Source organism: Chiloscyllium plagiosum, chromosome 7 (assembly GCF_004010195.1).
Source record: "Chiloscyllium plagiosum isolate BGI_BamShark_2017 chromosome 7, ASM401019v2, whole genome shotgun sequence".
Taxonomy (NCBI): domain Eukaryota; kingdom Metazoa; phylum Chordata; class Chondrichthyes; order Orectolobiformes; family Hemiscylliidae; genus Chiloscyllium; species Chiloscyllium plagiosum.
Window position 1 is genome coordinate 40118258 of NC_057716.1, and position 23843 is coordinate 40142100.

At 41.2% G+C, this 23843-nt stretch overlaps 1 protein-coding gene across 1 annotated transcript in view; it reads left to right on the plus strand.

Moving 5' to 3' along the window:
- Positions 1-23843, plus strand: part of pde1a (phosphodiesterase 1A, calmodulin-dependent) — a 520230-nt gene that overhangs the window by 476040 nt on the left and 20347 nt on the right. Inside the window, exons 15-17 of the mRNA XM_043693462.1 lie at positions 1969-2089; positions 13801-13988; positions 20244-20537. Of these exons, the coding sequence (XP_043549397.1) occupies positions 1969-2089; positions 13801-13988; positions 20244-20537 (603 nt within the window). The remainder of the gene's footprint in view (positions 1-1968; positions 2090-13800; positions 13989-20243; positions 20538-23843) is intronic.

The window sequence follows — 23843 nt, forward strand, 5'->3', positions numbered from 1 at the left end:
ACATCCCAAATGAGTGCCTATCTTTCCCAGCATTCCATGCTTGAGTCCTTGCACTCAGGTTTCCAATCCAGACATCGTCCCAAAAGGTCCTTGTCAAAGTCATGAATGACATGCTATGTGATTGTGAAAAGGCAAACAATCCTTCCTCATTCTGTCAAGCAGCCTGCAAGTTTTTGATACAGTTAATCACAACATCCTCCTTTGCCACTCCATTGCCATCCAACAATTGCTCTGACCCAGTTCCATTCTTATCCATTCTAATCATAGCCAAAAAATAACTTGCAATGACAACTTTTAGGTAGGCAATTTTCTCTTTGGCCAGTAAGAAATATTGAGCTCATTTGAGTAACAAAGCTTTCAGAGCTATATTTTCAAACGTCATTGACCGTGAATTCCCACTGGCAGTGAGAGTCTTGTAACAGATATTTAATTACACCAACTTTGGGAGATCATCCACATATAGTTTCAGTGAACATATGTCTCTCTGTGGTTCTCAGGTCTGAAAGTAGAATTATGAACACAGAATAAGAAGCTGCACAAAGAAAACAAATGTCTAAATTAATTTTCAGAATCACTTAATGACCATAAGCATACAGTGTACCTTGGATAGAGTTAAGGGAGATCTGTGTAATACACAGAACATCATGGGCTTAATCTTGTGCTCTCTTGGCAAAGTTGGAAGTGGTGGCTATTTAATCAGGTTGGGGTACTGCCACCTTCCCACTTCCACCCAGAAACAATAGTTTGAGCGACACCACCAATGTGACCAACTCTAATGAAATAAAGGACACTCAGCTATCAGACCGGGAGGGTGGAGGTTGCTAGTGACCATAAAATTGAGGATGGGGATGGTGGTGTTAAAGCAGCCAAAATGTACCTCCTTTCTTGTAGACTAACAATGTTTTGATTTCTCTGCTGACCAAATCACAGATTTGTAATCCCACTCAAGTCATTCAACCAAGGAATGGCATGTTGGCTGACCAAAATGTATAGTTGTTGGATTATTGAAAGAAGGTCTCACGGTGCAGTGAGGAATACCTGCAGCCTCACAGCACCAAGGATTGGGTTCAATTCCACCCTAGGGCAACTGCCCATGTGGAGTTTGCACATTGTCCCCGTGTCAGCATGAGTTTTCTCTAGATGCTCCGGTTTCCTCCCATTGTCCCAAGATGTGCAGGTCAGGTGGATTTGCCATGCTACATTGCCCATAGTGTCCTGGGATGTGCAGGTTAGATGGACTAGCCATGGTAAAAGGAGGAACTTGGGTCTGGGTGGGGTGGTCTTCAGATGGTTGGTGCAGGTCCGATGGGCCGAATAGCCTCTATCAGCATTGCACTGTAGGGATTCAATGATTCTATGACAGTCAGGATCCTGGATTCAAGGCAGCCAGACAAAGCAAAGATACAGGTCAGCTACGATCCAATTGAATGGTCAAACAGCCAACAGTCAGTAGCCTACTCCTGTTCCTATCTCCATAATATATTTGTCAATCAGTGGGTGCGAAGAAGTCACTCCATTTTAGTTCACCAGGTAATCCTTGATGGGCACACAATATGACCAGATCCAGTCCTTATACAGTTTTCACCGTTTGTGTGTGCCGCTTCATGCTGCGCTGTCTGTCCTACTCTTGCTGCTGGCCTTAGGAGTCTTGAAAGGATTTGCATGTTGATAATTTTGGCTGGACTATGAATCCATCTCTGTGGCCCTCAAGCCCTGGGCTTAACCCTTCTGTCTCGAAAACAGTGATATCACTCACTGCACCGTCAGACCTTTTTTCCATCATCCAATAACTCTTCGTTTTGGTGAAATCTTAATCAGTAACTAAAAAATGTCTGTGTTTTCAAAGTTTCAATTTTATTTGCGTTAACAAGGTTTAATTTTCTACATATTGAACTAAGTTTCAAACTGAATTTATATCTTTCATCTAGCTGTGTTCTGTTAGTCACTTGGAACCTTTTCTTCAAACAGGTTTTATTGATTTTATTGTGGAGCCAACCTTCTCTGTTCTGACAGATGTAGCAGAAAAAATAATAGCTCCTCTTATAGAGGAAGCTTCTCAATCCGAGACCTCTGATTATCGACAACAAAGGTTTGTTGTAGCATTTTTATTAAAACAAGGTTTACACATTAGTCAACGTATCGTGCATTTAGAATAAATCTAGTCTGTAGAAATTTGCAAAATTGTTTTGCATTTCCTAAAATTAAGTTACAGTTTTAGAATGTGAGCCAGCTTCTGTTTGATTTTGTTTTGTTGCTGTTGATCTCTGTGCTGTCTGTTCCAGAATAATTGTAACAATGTCAATACTCAGCTGCACGGAAAATGTTCGCAGAATTTCAATCTTGAAAGTTTGCAAATTGAATTGTTTAAGATTGATTTTTATCCCCTACTTCTCCAAGTTGAGCCTGTCAATCATCCCCAAAGTCGTACTGACATTCAAAACTCTGACCACATTGTTTGACAAGTGGGACAGTTACTTTCTGCAGAAAATGTTCCCTAGAAGTAACCAGAAGGGAGCATAGTGACACTGTACAAAACCTTGAGCACATTGCTATGATGTTAGACAACAACGTTAAGTCTCCATTTGAGAGTTTTTAGTCAGAGTTGCTTTGTTGCTGAATGATAATTAGTCAAGATATGGGAAAGTATTCTAACCACATTACTCAGTCATGCTTTACAATGGCTAAGTCAAACAGTGTGTGGCTGAATACACAGGAACATATTTTGCCTTCCCACTATCTCAAGCTATGGGAACACAGCATAGAAGGAACGTAAATAGAGAAAATAAATGAAACTGCAAATGATAAAATAGAAATTCTAATTTAAAAAAGGAAATAAGTGTAGTTGTTGACAGTTTTAATGTTTGCTGCTGATTTGCAGCAACAATATCATGTACTGACAAAAAGTCTTTCCAATGCATTCATAATAATAATTCGAGACTCTGCAATTACTCACAAGCACCTCACTGAGTTGTCCAAAAGTTTCACAGGTATTATTTTTGTACTCTGAATTCCATGGATTTAAATTACTTCATGTTCACTGAATGAAATTCATGACCTGTTTTAATATTATTGTAATTGCTGTCAACTATTGCTTTTGTACTATATCCAATTCCTTACTGGGTTTATTCCAGAAATATGAACAATATCATAGGGATGAATTAAATATTCTCCAGAACAGAAGGAAAAATTTGAACTTGAATTTCTGTAATGTCTTTTTTATATCCTCGGTGCTTACAGAAGGGCTGCGGCAGTCAATTATTTAAACTGCATCGACTTCTGTTTTTTTTTCAGCCAAAATGGTAACTGATTTACACACAAGTTCTCGTAAATCAGAAATGAGATATACAATTAATTAATCTCCTCTTTGCTGACATTGGATAGGAGATAAACATTGACTGGGATATTGAAAGAATTCCAGTAACCTCCTTCAAATTGTACAGTAAGGATAGCTGGGAGAAGCTTTAACAAGGTGGGATTTTATACACAGGTATCCACACAGACATACACACACTCACCAATCCCCCATCTTATGCTGGAAGAATGAGCCATGTATAATAAGGTGCTACAGTGACAGCTCTACCTCCACAACTGCTTTACCATTAACAACAGAAGCCTCAGACAATCCATGCGCCCTTGACGTCAGCATTGGACAATGCACCCAAGAACCCTGTTTTGGGCTGTAGGAGGATGCTCCTGTTGAGCCATCCTTTAACAAATGCCGTTCTCACACTTGCTCCCCTTTGCTCCTCCCCACCCTAGACCTCTAACACCCTCACTGAGCCTGACAAAATGCCTGCTCCCTTTCTAATTCAGCTTCATGGCTTACTCCTCAGGGTGGTGGAGGCAGCACTGGGAGTACAGAGCACCAGACCATCTTCCTGGCCAGCAGTTCTCAAGAGCAGAACTTCCTCCTAATTGGGGGTTGAAGTCTCGTCCTGAGCTGATGAAACTGCATCTCTAAATCGGCCAGGAAGAGACAGAGGGGCAGGGCTACTACCTCTGCATAAAGCCCAGCCCTAGACTGTGGCTCTCTAGTCCTGAATTGAGACTTGAAGGCAACATATTTTAGCTCAGAGAAGTAAGACTGATGATACAGAATGATCGAAGATGTAAATGTGGCACAGTTAGTCACCATCGTTATCATGTTTGCTTTCACTTTCTACTTCTTTATTCACCTGACTTTTCTGAATTCTCTGCAGGCACCATGCAGCCTCTTAAAGTTCCAAAATGCACCATGCTAAATATCTCTACCTTTCCAGGCAGTGTGTTCCAGTTCACAATGACTTGCTTTGCAGAAAAATGTTTTATTGTCATGCTCAATCGTTTGCCAATGATTTAAAATCTGTGTCCTATAGATCTTCCTGCTAGTGGAAGCATTTAACAATATTTACTGTTTCGCAGCCATCCCCCCCACTACAATTTAGATCGGTGTGAGAGCCAATATTGGATCTAGTTTAGATTACTTACAGTGTGGAAACAGGCCCTTCGGCCCAACAAGTCCACACCGACCCACCGAAGCGCAGCCCACCCAGACCCATTCCCCTACATTTACCCCTTCACCTAACACTACGGGCAATTTAGCATGGCCAGTTCACCTAACCTGCACATTTTTGGACTGTGGGAGGAAACCAGAGCAAACCCATGCAAACGCCACACAGTCAGTTGCCTGGGGCGGGAATTGAACCCAGGTCTCTGGCGCTGTGAGGCAGCAGTGCTAACCACTGTGCCACCATGCCGCCCACAGTTCTGGGAAATGAAGTGGAATAGGTTAGTATTATAAGGTTGAGCAATTACAAGGAAACAGGGATCATAGCCACTAGAAATGCAGCAGATGTCGTATTTGTAAAGTGCTTTGTAGACACTCCTAAGACAGCCTTCGGGACAGTCTAAAAACAAAAGGGATTCCACTGCATTCATTTGGTGTGTAATTGCAAATGCGAACCACTGCCCAATCACTTCACAATCTATTCTGTCAGCTGCAAGCCCCAATGCCATCTGTATTTCAACCGCAATGGCAAATCAAGAGGAAGCATTTAGTTTGTCCACTCGTAACTTAGCTCATGACACAGATCCAGAATTAATTTCAATATATAGAGCAGGTCTGCCATGGGAGTGGTGCTGGCGCATGAAATATTGAAAAATGAGGTCCTCAACCATGCTTCCACTGCTTGAGTTGTTCTGGAGGAGCACTGCATTACCCAGCTGAGTGGTTCGCAAGATGCACACTTCCCGTTCTTCTCATGACAAGGTCCAGCCCCTTGCCGTAATCCATCAGGTTACAAGAGAAGGTACGGGAGTATGATGAAGTGGCAGAGGCAAAATTTATATCACAATCTATTACAGACTATGTTAATGAGTTAGGTTGAGGGACTGATCCTTTTCACATCGAGAAATTAAATAGGCTAAACCTATATCACTTGCATTTCAGAAGAATGAGAAATGGTATAATTTAAATCTGTAAAGTTCTGAAGAATCTTGGCAGAATAGATGCTGAGAATTCCCCTGAACAGGGAAGCTAAGGGCTGGATTTTTAAATACTGCTGAGACAAGTGGAAGTGCAGGCACCCCTGAAAACTGCACTCCCAAGAGTGCCACTTGATCCCAAAGTGCCTGGGGTACATCATAATAGGGAAAGGGGTGGGAAGCTGGAATCTTCATGTCTCTGCTAAGTGGTAATTGAGCGAATGTCGAGCACATGGGTACCACTCTTGTCTGCATCTGGCTCTGTACCAGCCACCTTCGACATTGACAACTCGATTGTCTGTGATGATCCAGAAATACCCTCCACATTTGTGACACCCAAGGCCAGGAATCTACATGGCGTGCTGCTCCCCCAGTGTTCCCTCTTCCAATTTTGACTGAGACCCAATGGAGGTAAGAATGGTGGAAGGTACAGAGGAATGATGTGATGGTGCTGGAGTGGAGTCTCTCCACATGGAGAAGGCCATTAACAAGAGCGACTCCATATCCACACAACTCAGGGACATGTGGGAGAAACAAGGTGGTGATGGGAACTCCAGACATGGAGCAGATGCCTCAGCAAAACCAACCCAGTAAGTAACAGCCCTCAATAAGCCAGAGTATGAATTGGGCAGGTGTTTGCTCCACTCCCTCATCTGAGGAAAAAGCAGTGAAATGACCCTGCTGTTCATCGTCTCTCGTCATACCATCACCAGCAACCTCACAGTACCCAGAACTGTCTCCTTTTCATTGTTGTAAAGGTGTAGAATTGTAAAGAAAGCTGTGCTAGTCTTCCATACCACCACCAGTTTGAGGCAATTCCCAAGAGGTACATATTCACTTTGCCTGTAGGGTGAAGAGAGAATTTTATCTGAATAGCCTGGTCACCTTCATCTATTCCAGTCTGACAATGACATGCAATGTTGCACTCTTCAATGATGCCTCTTTCTCAATACACAACATTTGCAAAGGTGGCTGAGTTTTCATTGATGACAATGGATGCATGCTTTGCAAATGTTACAGAGAACATGTGTGCATGATGGTACATACGGAGGTAGACACCTGTCACCTGGGTGCCACTTACCATTCATCTTAGATCTTGAATCACTTATGAAAGTGAGCCCACATCCTTCTAGTCACTCTCTACTGTTTGTAGTCACCTCTATCCAGACTCTCTTTGTTTCTCAGACAATGGATAATGGAAGCAATGTTTACAAGAAGGGCATCAGAGAACCTTGGTGCCACCTTGAGATACTTGCGCACACTATTGCTGGCTCTCTAGGAGCCCTCCTGTAACATCTGCTCAGTGAATAGTAGTCCCAGTCATGGTTGCTACTTGCTTTTTCAAAAGGGTTCAATGTCCCACCTCCATCCTTAGAAATTAAGATTAAAAATCCAGTCCTAGAACATGATTCAGAATAAAGTGGGGACATGTGGCACTGAGATGAGGAGAATTTTCTTCCTTTTTAAATGTTTGGGATTCCAACTTCTCTGCTCCAGATCATGGATGTTCAGTCATTGAGTATATTAATGACAGAGTCTTCTGGATTTTTGGGTACTAAGGGCTCTAAAGAATCTGGAGGGTGGAACTGAGATAGAAATTCACAATGATCTTTTTGAGTAGTGCAGAGGTTCAAATTTTCTATACTGGCTCCTGTGCTTATGTTCGTTGCAGAATTCTTTTCCTATTCCAAGGTTTGAAAATCTTTTATGATCTCTCTTTGAAGATGGTGCGAGCAGGAGGTAGGGGAAAGAGGAGGCAAAATGGTGGCCAACACTATCTCAACTCCGTATCCAGAACCATGATGCCAATAGAACCTGCCTGGATGACACTAGTCTGAGATTCTATCGCAGCATGTAGATGTTGGGCGGATGCTACTAATGGCAACCATCAGACACTGCAGCATTGTTACTTTTATAAGATGAGCTGATAGAAGTGGCTGCCTGTTCTATATTTCAAGCTCTATATGAAGCCAAGTGCTAAGTCAGTGGCAGACCCCTCTGTACTACTTGATATTATGCAAACTGAGTGTGTGAGTTTGAAGCACATGAACGCTGATTCTGAATCATTATGAACAGAGCTAGTTGGTAGAAGGGTAATGAAGGCACAGTGATTTAAGCAATGATGAGGTTAGTGGTGTCAATGATGGGGTATGGCATTTGAAGATAAATTAATTGACCCAGAAAACTTCTATTGTCCTTTCTCTAACCCATTCTTCCGATCTGGTAGAATGTTTAGATCTATGCAGTGCACAGAGCAGGTCTGCAGGTTGTAATTCAGTTTTGCTATGAGTAATATATTACTATTTGGCATTAATCTCAATATCTCCCCCTCAGTTCATTATCAAAATGTTGAGGATTCAACTAATCAAGTAACTTGCTTGTTTTATTGATCTCCTTGTTTGTGTTTTTCACCTGATAAATTCTAGGATAAATAGTGTCGAAATGTTATTGCATTAATGGTGAATGCACAGAATACCCATTTGTGAGAGAATTTTTTTATTCATTTGCCAGATGTGGGCATTGCTGGCAGGGCCTGCATTTGTTACCTATGCCCTTGAGAAAGTGGTAGTGAGCTGCTTTCTTGTATCACTGGAGTCCTTTTGGTGTCAGTAAATCTACAATGCCATTAGAGAGTTCAGGAGTTTGACAGAGCCAAACTGAAGAAACGGTGATATATTTCCAAGTCAGATAGTGAGCAGCTTGGAAGGGAAAATGCAGGTGCTGGTGTTCCCATACATCTGCTGCTCTTCTACTTCTGGATGGTAATGGCATGAGTTTGAAAGTTGATGTCTAAGGAGACTTGGTAAATTTCTGCAGTGCAAATTTTAGGTGGTACCCATTGCTGCTACTCAGTGATGGAAAGATTGGATTTTTGTAGATGTGGCAAGCAAGTAGGCTGTTTCTATTCCATTGCAGTCCTGGCCTGCGTGTTGTGTGTGATGGACAGATGTTGGAGAGTCAGGAGATGAGTAACTTGCTTCAGGATTCTCAGCCTTTGGCCCTGATCTTGTAGCAGGGATATATTTCCCTCCCCTCCCCTATCAGCGTTCCAAAATGACCACTCCCTCCATGACTCCCTCGTCAGGTCCACACCCCCCACCAACCCAATCGCCACTCCCGGCACCTTCCCCTGCAACCACAAGAAATGCAAAACTTGCGCCCACACCTCCCCCCTTACTTCCCTCCAAGGCCCCAAGGGACACTTCCATATCCGCCACAAATTCACCTGCACCTCCACACACATCATCTATTGCATCCGCTGCACCCGATGTGCCCTCCTCTATATTGGGGAGACAGGCCGCCTACTTGCGGAACGTTTCAGAGAACACCTCTGAGACACCCAGACCAACCAACCCAACCACCCCGTAGCCCAACACTTTAACTCCCCCTCCCACTCCACCAAGGACATGCAGGTCCTTCGACTCCTCCATCGCCAGACCATAGCAACACGACGGCTGGAGGACCCCACTCCGGCCTATCACCCTCACCTTGACCTCCCTCCACCTATCGCAATTCCAACGCCCCTCCCCCAAGTCCCTCCTCCCTACCTTTTATCTTAGCCTAATGGACACACTTTCCTCATTCCTGAAGAAGGGCTTATGCCCGAAACGTCGATTCTCCTGTTCCTTGGATGCTGCCTGACCTGCTGCACTTTTCCAGCAACACATTTTCAGCCCTGATCTTGTAGCCACAGGTTCCTGCCAATCCCAGGCCCCAGCATGTTAATAGTTCGGGATTCAGTGACGGTAATACCATTGAATGTCAAGGAGCAATGGTTCGATTGTCTCGTGTTGTAGATAGTCATTGCCTGGCACTTGTGTGGTGCAAATGTTACTTGTCATTTGTCAGCCGAAGCATGGATTATGTTCAGGTCATGCTGTATTTAGACATGGACTGCTTTAGTATTGGAGGAGCTGAAAATGTGTTGCTGGAAAAGTGCAGCAGGTCAGGCAGCATCCAAGGAACAGGAGAATCGACGTTTCGGGCATAAGCCCTTCTTCAGGAATGAGGAAAGTGTGTCCTGAAGAAGGGCTTATGCCCGAAACGTCGATTCTCCTGCTCCTTGGATGCTGCCTGACCTGCTGCGCTTTTCCAGCAACACATTTTCAGCTCTGATCTCCAGCATCTGTAGTCCTCACTTTCTCCTTCAGTATTGGAGGAGTCATGAATGGTGTTCAACACTATGCAATCATCAGCAAACATCCCCATTTCTGACCTTATGAAGGAGGGAAGATGTTGAACATCTTCAGGTAGAACAGAAAGAAAAGTCTTTCCTGGTCTATGACAGCAATTCGAACATTTTAACATCTATTCATTTTAGTTTACCTATTGAAAGATAGTACATTAATTTATTGATGGGATTATTCCGGTCCAATATTGCATTTCCCCAATACTGTGAATCAGTTAGTGTGTAAACTGCTCATTCAAACTATATTCTGCTCCATTAGTTTTCTATTAGTTTGTTTTCTGATTTTACGTTTGTACAATATGTAATGGATATATAATAATTTGCCTTCTCCCCTCCCCTGTCTTATTGTTTCTTACTACACCCCTAAAAATGGAAAGACATAATGAAATAATATTTATTCCTGATGAAGGGCTTTTGCCCGAAACGTCGATTTTGCTGCTCGTCGGATGCTGCCTGAATTGCTGTGCTCTTCCAGCACCACTGATCCAGAATCTGGTTTCCAGCATCTGCAGTCATTGTTTTTACCATAATGAAATAATAGCCATTGGATCATTGAGCTTTTTAATTTTCTGTTGCACTCAGTTTATGATATAGCACCATCTAGTGGTCCTCTTATGTAGTTTCCCAATTTATCTTGTGTCTTCTGAAAAGTTCACCAATGCTTTCAGTCAGTTTTGACATTGCCACATTTCAGACTGAAAGAGCAGCACTCAAAATTATTGTGATTTATGGAGGCTTCTTCTTACTCCTGTTAGTTGTGCTAACTGATCTTGCCTCCAGATCAGGTAACCTCGCATGTGGTGCAAAGTGTTCCTTTCAGTTTTTCATCCAAACAATCAATAGTATCTAGTACTCAAACCCTCTTACGCAATCAGCTATCATGGCATCCCTCCTTTATCAAACACTGACATGATTTTTCTACTTGGTTTATGTGGCAGACTCCAACCCTTCCAAAACACTGCAATAAAGTTTGCAGACCAACAAATCATTTCCTAACTCATTGTGTAACTGAATTTTTAAAATTAGAAATGTACAGTAAGTTCAGTCAACAATGTCAGATTATTTCCAGTCTTTTGTTCAGTATTCCACTTCTTTTCTTCAACACATTTGCCTTTAAGGGCAGTGTTTTGTATACACCCTTTTTGTTTTAAACATAATCACAACAGACAAAGATTCACATTTTAGCACATGCTTTGTGTCAGTGCATGCTGCTTTTTATATATTATGTGTTGTTTTAAAACAAAATTATTGTTCCAAACTGATTTTTCATTTCAGGTTCTTCATCTGGCTTTTGTGTTCTCTTGTGCCATGGACTTCCTGATGTCTCTGAACTCTGCTCCTTGAATCAGTAATAGGACATGTCATTGTGTTCCCCTCGATCCAATGATGTTCCTTCTGGATAGTGATTTGACTTGGCTTTGACTTTTGGATGTCAGCTTCACCTCAGCTCCTTCATCTCTGCTGCAATGTGTTAACCATTATAGCACTTTTATTTTTGACTCATGAAATATTTCTGTCATCCACTGTAGCTAATGGAACATGCATAGTAACAGTGTCCCTTCTTGGTGATGACCATGAATGGTTTGTGATAAGATAATGTATCCATCTTATACAGAATCATCGGTCTTTGAAATATGTCATCACTTAACAACACATTAGAATGTCTAGCGCACCCCCCTGGATTCTACATAAAATTTAGAAGTATTCATTTTTAGGATCATGATCTCGAAGCTCCTGGTCAATATTGGTGTCAGTCAGCTCTGGCAACTTTGTGTGTACCTGTTTCCAAATAATAACTTGGCTAGGTTTTTTGACATTGACTGCATGGTGTTGCAGTCTACATACCGTTCTATCATAACACACCTCCTTCCACTTGTTGCGTCAGCTTGAACACTCCTCATCCATTTTGTTTTTGTCATTCCATTTCCTCATTTGCTTTTCACCATTCAGGGGTTACTCTGTGATGGTGAATGCCCATGACTTGCACTTGTTGCCTGCAAAGATCTGTGAATTGAATTGTAGCGAGTAATTGGTAGACTATACCTTGCAAGTATTTCAATCAGTGCAAACACCATTTTCTCTGTAGTTGTAGATTTCATTACCATATGCTTATAATAACACCTCAGTATTTAAACACTGTAAATATGAACTCTCTTGACGCGTGTCAGCCTTAAAAGTCAACCATTGGTTCCTCCCATTATCCAGCCAATTATAGTGTGCCAAGTAATGGTTCTGGTAGTTTGGACCTGCTCACAAGTTGACATTTTATTTCAACAAACAGCTGCACATCTTTCTCAATTCCTGACTATTATACTTTGGTCGTTGAGTTTTGTTTGGTACTAATCACTCCCAGGAAACTCTCATGAGCTAGAGTTACCAGTCTAGGCCTAAGTTTTTGTGGCACTTTGAGTGCACTGCCTTTCTAGAATATGCCTCCCACTTATAAGTAGTTCATCTCATTAAGTGATGTGTGCCTTGAATGGACAATTCTCCCAATTTCCAAATTGAATTCTTTAACTGATGTCATTCAGTTCTGGACCTTTCACTCTTTTTCATTCTGTCCAGTTGTCATTGCTCCTCGTATAACAAATTATCTAACCATTTCTGATTCCATCTCTAATGAGGATCTGTGTGTTTGATCCACTGCCACTTTCCCAGTATTTTATGGTTTACATGTCCCTGGTTTTGCTTCTACCTTATCATTGCTGGATTGATTCCATGACTTGAGTTTATGCTCCAGGAATATTAACTTTGTCACACCCAGTAAGCACTTGTCTGCATTGACTGTGAGTTCTGTTGACCACAATCTAACCCAACTTAGTCTCTCATCATGTTCCTCTCTGTAGGTTCCATGAATACAGGTGTCACCTGAGATATTGGTCATTCCTGGGATCACCGTATCACTTTATGGATTTTGTGTTTGTAAATCTCTGGTACTCTTTGGATACCAAAAATAGTGTTCTTTCAGTGAAATCCATAACGAGTGACAAAGACTATCACCTTCCTGAAATCAGATGAACCTCCACGTGGTGGTACACCTATTTTAAGTTTAGTCTGGAAAATACCTTGTTTCTTAACAATTCTTGAAAGATTTCATCCACAGTGTGAATTTGGTAACATTCTCTCACTACAGCTTTGTTCATCCCTCATATATGAACTGTCACTATTTGATTTTAGCATGACTGCAACAGGGCTAACCCATGGTATTGCTCTTTCATCTGGTGATCTGATGTTGTAGTCAGTGATTTCCCTGATCTTTACCTCAATTTTCCCTCTCAGACCATCACAAGTTCTGTGTATAAGCTGAGCTAAAGGATTTCTGTTATTGTGTTTAGTTAATCTCATTTGGCAGTTGTGCGACTTCCCAATTCCTTGAAAAATTGGTCCAAATGCTCTGCATAGAATAGCACAAAACGTATTTTTAACTTAATTTCTAACTTCCCTGAGGTTTAGGCAGCTTCTCTGCTTCAAGGATGTTTACCATCCTCCTCAAACACCATGAATTCTACCTCTACAATCCGATGCCCAATTCTCATATCTGCAAGAAAGCGTCCTAGATTTCGATGTGGGGTTGACCTGATCTACTAGCTGGGAATTGTCTTTTCCTCTACTCTGTTAACTCAACTGTGTTTTTTTTTATTTAGCAGGCTCAAGTTTTCATCATCTCTGCAACATAGCAACAATTTCCCGTTGGCTCATAGCATTTTCTGATTATTCCTATCATTTCCTCACAGTGTTCTTTCTAACTGTCAATTCCAATAGGTTCTGTTTGCTGTTGTATTCTTGTTCTGCAAATTATTGTACAGATACAAAAAAAAGCTACAACAGAAAAATAAGTAGAAACTGTATAAGAAGCCTTCTTTTTTAACCAAACATGTTATCAGGAAGTAAAATTCCAAGGAAGTAAGACAAAAATGGGCATGATGAGAAACAGCTGCAAGCAAAGAACGAAGTCTACTGTAATAGAATATTTTTCATTACTGAAACTAATTGTAAATGGGACTTACTTTTAACATGAGTTTATATACGCTAGCATTAGTCATCCTTGTTAAATAATTAACTAATGTTTAAAAGGTTTCTGTGTCATTCAGTGATATGCCACAATTTATATCTCAGTAATTAGTTGAATGATTTTTGTCTTATTAAAGTCTTACCAATATTGGAGTGGGAGCCACTACAGATTCAACCAGAAGACACAGTGTAAGGAGTGTACCATCAGATGGAGGTTGTTCCACAGAGTATTCCATTTCTACTGTCGACCTAAAATGTTTTAAGTTGAACTGGATGGACATCATTCAGCAAAACAAAGAAAAATGGAAAGAACTGGCAATTCAAGGTGTGTGGGGTTGATTTTGATTTTTTAATCTAATTATTCTAAACATACAAACACAAACATTCTAGAGTATCAGATTGCTGATACTTAGCATATCATGCTGTTTAGATTCATATGAACATCCAGTGTCCAAGATATCCCTTAATAATCTGTGAAGGTGTCATTGTTACCTTTAACTGGATGTTGAAGGATATTTGCTCTAATTGACTTACTTTCATCACCTGAGGGACTGACACAGTGAAGACAGTGGAGAGGTAGGTCATGCAAAGTATATTTCTTGTTCATCTTACTTTATTACACAAGACCTTGTCATCACCATAAATTCCATGGTCAGATGCCAAATATGATCCCAACTGCAGAGACCACAGAGCAAATGTACAGACTTTTTGATCTGCAGAGTGCAGTGACTGAAAAGCGAGCTAGCTACTAAATCATTGAAAAACATTGAAAATTTTAATATACAGAACAGCAACAGGAAATCTGTAGTTACTTTTGTTGAAGAAGAAGCTATAAAGTGACATCAGATTGCCACCATTGGATTGTTTAGTGATTTGTTGATCATTAAAAAGAAATAATTCGGATTTATCTGAGATGTTCTGTAAAGGACTCTTCACTTTTCAATGCTACCAAGCAATATCCAGTTGAGATACAGTACAGGTTACATACCTTGCTGTGTTTTGCTATTATATCTGTGAACCAAACTCAGGCACACATCATTGCAGCAATGTGGAAATGATAATTCTCCATTCAAGCAATCCTATAAAGTCTCAGTAGGATTCAGTGAACAATCCTACTGTACTCTACTCTCCCACAGAAACTTTTAAATAGCAGCTCTTATCAACGGTCAAATATTGTTCTGCTGACTTTAAATAAGTTTTACCTTTTTATGCTATTGGACTATACTTGATTTTTAAATTGCTACAAGAGCATGTATTAAAGTTAGAAAATGGAAGACTGGTAATCATTAAAAAGAAATCACAAGGACTTAGTGAAGATAGGTCTAATTGCAAAGGAGAAATGAGCTCATTGTTTTAGATATAGAGCATCTCGAGTGCACTGCTGTTTTTTTTGTGCGATGCTTTATTAAATCCTGAAATTTTGGTTGAATTTACTTTCCTTGACACTATTTGTGTGATTCAACTAGTGTAATGTTGATGCCTCTAGGCTTTTGCCTAGATTTCCTGGAATAATCATGTACTTTGGTAATGTGATGATGTAAGTGAGGCTAATATTTAACTGAGTGACGTTAGGGTCCCAGACAATTAACAACTAAAATTTACCAATAAGGAGGCTTGAAATTGAACTTTTGAGCTGCAATGAAGAGTGCACTGGCCTGACCAGCTGCAGGAGGCTATGGGCTACTTTGAGAACTGGACAACAAGTAATGGAAAGCAAAAGGTTTTCCTTTTGCAGTACTGAACTGATTGTACCTGATGGCCCAGAAGCTGATCAATTTCAACAATTTCCCAGGCTCATCTTGTGAATATTTCAATCTATAGTAGAAGCTATCTTAGTCAATTATTGATTGAATTCATAAAATATTCCCAACTCAGTGAAATATTTAAGGGAAAAGGTTAACTAGTCAGTTTGAGGGTTAGTGGCAGAGAATAACAAGACGTTCTTCCATTTTCTACCTTTAATACATGCTCTTGTAGCAACTTAAAACTCAAAAACAATCCAATAGCATAAAGAAAATAAAACCTATTTAAAGTCAGCAGTACAATATTCAACAATTGATTGATATATTTCTGTGTCTTGCTATTACACCTATGAACCAAACTCAGACACACATGGTTGCAACAATTGCTATTTACATGTCTCGTGGGAGAGTTAGGTAGAGTACAGACTCTAATTCTTCACAGAATGCTACAGAGAGTTCTTATGATTGCTTGATTGAGAATTGATAATTCCCACATTGTTGCAATCGGGTGCATCTGAGTTTGGTCCACAGGTTTAAAAGCAATGTATGTAACCTGTACTATAGCTCAACTGGATAATACTCGGTAGCATTGAAAAATGAAGACTCCTCTTTATAGCATCTAACTGGTACTTTATTTGACAAGTGCATATTCTATGCTAACACTTGTTGTAGGGGTGGGGCAAGTGGAAGGGGTGGATCTAAAGGCATGAGATTATGTCAGATTATGGGATGGCGGGCACTGTTAAATTGACAAAAAATGGGAAGCCATCTCAATCCGCTGACTTGAGGACTTATGGAGGCAGAACAAGAAGTGAGTACCAAACTATTCAAACTATTTTAATTATGTTCATGAGGTTGAATTTGTGTATGTGTAAGGGGGAGAGGGGTGGTCAGTGTTTTGGTGGTCTGAAAAAAGCCATTCATTTGTATGTGGTAACCCTTCTGGTTATAAATAAAAAGCAGCCAGGATCTAGGAATTCTTGTGGTGTAGAGGTTGTGTCCCTGCCTTTGAGCTAGCAAGCCTGGGCTCACATCTCATTTGTTCCAGAGGTGTGTAATAACATCTCCAAAACATGTGATTAGAAAATATTGGAAGAAAAAAGGCTGAGCTCTTTCTGAGATAGGGAGAAGATGGTGTCCACTCATCTCCTCGAGCTTTCAGAGAGAGGTGTAGGCTGCTGGGGGAGGAATGCCTTATCTCACCCTCCAACTCCCTTTCCATTTAATCCACCCCCTCTCTCCCTCCCTTTCCTTACTTTCATTGGGCATTGCCTTTAGAATCTAATTAGAAACCCGGGGTCAGTGGTGTTGGAAAAGACATTCCGGAGTGTGGGAATACATCTCTGTATAGAAAATGCATTCTAAATAGTTTCTAATGTGTCTTTGTCTAAAGTATATTATTGTAAGCTATAGTTTAACACAAACAGCAATTACCACCCTCCCCTTTTGGACTATTTCCCTTTCCAGAAGCCAATCTCTGCTGAGGAAGAGCCCAGCTTTTCTTTTTTAAGGTTGAGAAAGAGAGAGAGAGAGGATTAAATTAAAATGGATTTGGAATGGGAAAACATGTACTCCATACCCCATGGTGCCCACCTCCCACTGAAGACATCAAAAGTGTGTGCTCCCACCCTAAGGACACCAAAGAGCTGAGTTCTTTTTTCTTTTTTTTCTCATTTTCTATACAGAGATGTATTCCCACACCCCGGAATGTCTTTTCCAACACCAACTGACCCGGGTTTCTAACTAACGTCGACAGGCAATGCCAATGAAAGTAAGGAAAGGGAGGGAGAGACGGGGTGGATTAAATGGAAAGGGAGCTGGAGGGTGAGATAAGGCATTCCTCCCCCAGCGGTCTACACTTCTCTCTGAAAACTCGAGGGAATGGGTGGACACCATGTTCTCCGTCTCTAAGGAAAAGCCCAGCCTTTTTTCTTACTATATTTTCTAATCACACGTTTTGGGGATGTTATTACATAACTCTGGAGCAAGTGGGACTTGAGCCCAGGCCTGCTAGCTCAAAGGCAGGGACATAACTACTGCACCACAAGAATTCCTGGATCCCGGCTACTTTAAATTTATAATCAGAAGGGTTACCACATACAACTGAATGGCTTTTTTCAGAACACCAAATTACTGATTATCCCTCCCCCACACTAATTCATCAATGTTTCCAATTAATCAAATAATAGGAAATGCCCAGTTAAAGGAAGAGTCAAGTCATTGTTTTCTAAATGACCTGCTCAGAAATGTTATGGCATACTTTTGGAGAAGTTGGGACTTGAGCCTAGGCCTCCTGATTCAGAGGTTGTGACACTAACATGGTGCGACAAGAACCCAGACCTCAGCTCTTTCATAGAATCACAGAGCCCCTACAGTGTGGAAAGAGGCCATTTGGCCAATCAAGTCATTGGCAACTATCTGAAGAGCATCCCACCCAGACCCAACCTCCCTCACCCTGTCCGTGTAACCTTGCATTTTCAATGGCTAATCCACCTAACATGCACATCCCTGGACACTATAGGGCAATTTAGCATAATCAATTCACCTAACCTGCACATCTTTGGACTATGGGAGGAAACCCACATAGACGCGGGGAGAATGTGCAAACTCCACACAATCACCCAAGGCTGGAATCGAACCCGAGTCCCTGACACTATGAAGCAGCAGTGCTAATCGTTGAGATACTTTTTTTTTCTTTTTTAGAAAGTTTTTCCATCACCTAATCATCTCTAGTATTTTCCCATCTATATATCACCTCCAGTAAATGACCTGTGTTTTAGAGTCCTGCTAGCAAATACAAAGACCAAAGAACATCACCTCCTCTCAAACAAGTGTGAAGATTTTCTGTCTGACCCTTAAAGGACCCACATTTATAATGCTGACACCCATAATGTCCTATTTGGCGCTATGGTCTGCTCAGGGGTGCTCCCTATCCTTCTTGAAGCCGACCCTGATGATTAGACTAATATCTGGGCAAGTAGCCCATCAGGATGTGAAAACATTTGGGAGCTGTGATTCATGTGCCAGAAGCTCTGACAACCAGTGCCCAGCAACCCCCTTTCAGCCATGAATTCCTCTCCAGTAAATGTGGAAACTTACCGCTCTCTAGCATTAACAGCCTTTCACCTTGATGAGGGCAAAATTCTCATAAATTCAGCTGGCCATGGTTGAGTTATTTAGCTTGGTTTTCCAAAGAGGTGGTGACTGATCATCTTGAATGAATGAAAACGTTGAATTGTATCAGTGTCAGAGGCTAAACAATTAGTCTTGAATTGAAAACTTGCCCAAAGCAGCCGGCGCTCTCGCGACACTTACACTTAAGGTTTTGCTGGATACTGAGCATTAGGCCTAGATTATATTCGTAAACTGTGAATATCAACCAGATATTGCAGTTGGGGCTTTGTTACAAAGCAGACAATGAGTGTTATGAGCTGAAATGGAGGCAAGTAGGCCCCAGTATTGCTGTAGAGACAGGCAGAGCACTACTTCTCTGTGTCACTCCACAAGAAAGGAAGATGTCAAAAAAAACTAAATAATATCAGTGGTTTGAAGTAGTTTCTTTCAGCACCAATGGTTAGACCATTATAGATTCAGAAAAACTGAGTGGAGCATGCCCAATGAATGCTCTGCCCATTTTTGTTTTATTTTGCCCACGATGTCCAGGAGCTTATTGCCTGTTCCATACAGGGTTTTTTTAAAACATTCATACATCCTTGAATATCAAATCAGGAGCTAGCACAGCTTTAGAGAGAAAATGAGTGTGTTCAGAAATTGGGCATCACCCCCTCCCCACCCCCGTACCAAACCCCTACCTTCCCTCTTCAACTTCTTTTTTTGCATAATATTTAAACCTCATGTCAACTAACTTCTCTCCAAAGTACATTATTTGCTGAACTTGAGATTCCAAAATGGACCAAAATCATTGCCGAGTGCTGCAGTTTCCTCCCACAGTCCAAAAATATGCAGGTTCGGTGGATTTCCCATGTTGAATTGCCCCATAGTGTCCAGGGATGTGCAGACTAGGTGGATTGGCTATGGGAAATGCAGGATTAGTGGGATAGGGTGGGATGGTCTTCGGAGGGTCAGTGCAGACCTAATGGGATAAATGGCCTTGATCTGCACTGTAGAGTTTATGATTCTGTTGAACGATTTTACTGTTCTGCTCTACCAGGGCAGTAATACTTAAGAATCTTAGAATTTGACCCTCAGATTTTAATGAACTGATTATAACAAAGTTTGCATTGAAAGAATAAGTGGTCATTATTCAGAGCACCAGAAAAGCAACACTGAGCTGTAATTATTGGGAACTGATGTGGTCACTTGGATCAAACACCACTGCCAGTTGGATATGGTCTGAGTGCTTCCCTATATGTTAGCTCACATGACATATACTACAAAGACTGGGTGCTTTTGAGGTAGGTGCCTTGATGCTTAATCGAAAGACTAAATACTTACACTTACATCTCAACTGAAAATCTCACAACGCCAGGTTATAGTCCAACAGGTTTATTTGGAAGTACAAACTTTCGGAGCACTGCTCCTTTGTCAGGTAGTTAGGTTGGACTATAACCTGGTGTTGTGTGATTTTTAACCTTGTCCGCCCCAATCCACTGCCGGCACCTCCACATCAACTCAGAGTTGCACATAGTATGTGTTCTGTGCTTTCTGGCTCTAACTGTTACAATGCGTATACACCATGATAAAGTGAAATGTTTCATGTTAAAATGGCTGGACATAGATGCAATGGAAATTTGTTTTGTCATTAAAACTTTGAACACTGGTTGATTCAGATTTCATAACAAATGTTTTCTTCTTTCCCTTTTAAAAATTCTTGCAAGCCACAGAAGAGAAAACAAGGCAAGCTACAGAAGGAAACAAGAGTGATGATGACAGTATTAAGGAGCCTCTTGTAACAATGGGTGATAACATTATCAAAGGACATGATGAACAGTTCTTGGGAAAAAACACTTCTCCATCTAAGGTACCTGTCAACCAGCATTCAACAGATCGGCCAGCTGCCAGTAGTCCTTCGCTGCAAAAACATCTTCACACTGTCAGCTCTGATTCCACTATTTGGGAAAATGATTCTAATCGAGCAGAGACTCTGATTCAACAGAGAACACCATGGAATGGTAACTCCCATTCACTGATTAGGTAGTCATATTTTTGGAAAAATACATCAGTTATCTTTCAGAGGAGAATTAGGGATGGCTGTATTTTCAATGACAGGGATCAGTATCTTCTCTTTGGTCCCTGACATTCAGTACTTAACAAGAGCAAAGACAAAAGTGATAGGAGCAAAAACAGACATTGCTGGAAAAACTCAGCAGATCTGGCAGCATCTGCGGAGAGAAATCGGAGTTAATGTTTCGGGTCCAGTGACCCTTCTTCAGAACACAACTCAGTTCTGAGGAAGGGTCACTGGGCCCGAAACATTAACTCTGATTTCTCTTGACAAAATGCTGCCAGATTTGCTGAGATTTTCCAGCAACTTCTGTTGATGTTTCTGATTTCCAGCAACCACAGTTCTTTTGTTTTTTTTACAATGGTGATAGGGTTTAAAATATTTAAAAACATGTTGCAGTTGCTTATTTACTAATTTCCCTTTCCTTTTCTTGCATCAGATAGTGCATTAATGTGTATGGAGTAGGCAGCATTTCCCAGAAGTGAATGATTTAATTCATGTTGTGCTAAGTATGTCAACATACAAAACAAATAACTGATTTCTGGGAATGTCTGTTGTAATATTGATAATATTGGTAATATTTGGCTATTTGTTCACTAAGATTGTGGAAGTCAAGATGAAATACAATTTCCTGCAACATTGTCGAGGGCCATAAATAATGTTGTCATGTGATTTATGTGCACTTCCTCCAATTTAATATCCATTTGAATTACCAAAATCAAGCTGCATGATTGTTTTGCTGAATTTCTTCATTCTGCTTGTGACGGAGATCTTGCCTTCCCTGGGATTCACCACTCTAACTGCCCAATTTATTCCAATGGCTTTTCCATCATTGGCTTCCCACGCTACTCCAGTTAAGGTAAGAAGTGATTCCAAGAACAATATCATTTCTTTCTTCTCAACATCTGAACAATGACATTAACTTTAGCTATTTTCCCTTTTGCTTGTAACTCCTCATCCATCATCCATATCTTTCCATCTGTTACGGAGGTGCACATTTTAACTTTCTGCCAGTATTGTAACTGGTGGTGAGCTGGAAGTTTACTCAGTGCTCCCGAAAGGAAGCCTGAACTAACTTGACTTCTAGGCTCCATTCGAATCCTACCAGCCACTTACCACATGTTCTATGCAGGATGTTAGTAGGAAAGGGTTGGAAGTCACAGGGTCTGCAGGTAGCTTGTGATCGGATGGAGGGGAGAGATCTATATCAGAGAAGGTCTGAGCTAAACTTGATGGACCTGGACCATAGGAGATCTTGTTGTATAACAGAACAGTTCCAAATTGTTTACTTACCTCCAGCCAATCTGATGATGGACAAAGTCTTGGCTGAGGAAAGGCAGAAGATCTTAGGATCTCGAAGGGAACAGATCTATTATCTTAGGTGTCTCAAAAATCTCAGTAATAATGTCTGTCTTGCCAATGTAACTTGTATCTGGTTGCTATCATGCAATAAATTACATCTTATTTAAAACAAGAGTCCCTTCATTTTTTAGACAGCCTCATGGATTTCCTCTACCACTTTAGACCAAGTATGCCCTGTAGACCCAGTTAGGAAGTGAGGATAGCGACAGCTCCCGACCCAACCACAGTGGTTGGCATCACATGGTGATGCAACAGATATCAACACTGTAAGGACAGGAGAAGATTTGTTTGAATGAGCCTTTTCTGACCATGGATCCTCAAGCCCCTGTGGGGGTTACGCTACTGCAATTTCCTACTCAAGCTATGAATCAGTGGTCTCTTTAAAACTGAGTTGCTGTGCACCCCTCCATTATTTTCACTACACAATGCATTTAAATATTATTGCATGCATATAAGTGCATTATTTATCATTGATTAAGATTGGTGCTGTGGATTTCAGGCTATGGGAGTATTGGTGCTAAGCTAAAACTGAAGTTATGTCTGAATGATTTCACCAAAACCATGTTTGCATTTGTTAAAAAAAGAGTGGTATTGGATAAGTGTTCTTGTTGCCTTCATAGTTGATTGGGTTAAAGTTACTAGCAGCTCTCAGTGGGTTTAAGGTACCTAAGTAACCAGGGGTGATTTTAACTGGCCACTCCACCTTACTAGTAGAATTGCATGTATGTTACTATTGCCTCAACTGTTTTATATAACAGTATTCAAGTTGTGCATTCTTAACAAGCAGGTATGGGCAGCACGGTGGCTCAGTGGTTAGCGCTGCTGCCTCACAGCACCAGGGACCCAGGTTCGATTCCAGCCTTGGCTGACTGTGTGCGCGGAGTTTGCACATTTTCCCCGTGTCTATGTGGGTTTCCTCCAGGTGCTCCAGTTTCCTCCCACAGTCCAAAAATGTGCAGGTCAGGTGAATTGGCCATGCTAAATTGCCCATAGCATTAGTTAGAGCGAAATGGGTCTGGGTGGGTTACTCTTCGGAGGATCTGCATGGACTTGATGGGCTGAAGGGCCTGTTTCCACACTTTAGGTAATCTAATCATTTTGTCATTCTCAATGGGTTGACCTTTGTATTACAAAGAAACGATATGTTTCTGTAGCACCTGTTACAATTTTAGTTGTGAACATAAAGGGATTATTTTACTGAGACTGGTGTCAAACACTTCTAGCTAAACCTAAGCCAGTGGAAATCAGAAATAACGCTCACCATTGGTTTAAGCGGTACACTACAAAAAAGAAGATGGTTGCGGTTTTTGAAGGTCCATTATCTCAGCTCCAGGACATCTCTGTGGGAATTCCTGAGGGTAGTGTCCTAGCTCCGACCAGCTTCAGCTGCTTCATTAATGATCTTCCTTCCATTGTAAAGTCAGAAGTTGAATGTTCAATGATGATTGTGCAATACTTAGTACTGTTTGCAATTCCTCAGATACTAAAATATGGACAACATCTAGGTTTGGTCTGTTAAGTGACAAGTTGCATTCATGCCACACAATTGCTAAGCAATGACCATCTGCCACAAGACAGAATCTAACCATGTCTCTTGAGTTCAATGGCATCAGGATCACTGAATCTCCCATTATCAACAATCTGGCAGAGGGTGGGGGGTTTAAATTAACCAGAAACTGAACTGGAACCAGCCACATAAATACTGTGGTGAGAAGAGCAGATCAGAGCCTAGGGATTCCTCAGCAAGTAATTCACTCCTGTCTCTCCAGTCCCTGTCCACCATCTGCAAGGTGTGTGCATCTGTCCCACTATCCAAGTTCTCATGCACCTTTTTAGATTAGATTACTTACAGTGTGGAAACAGGCCCTTCGGCCCAACAAGTCCACACCGA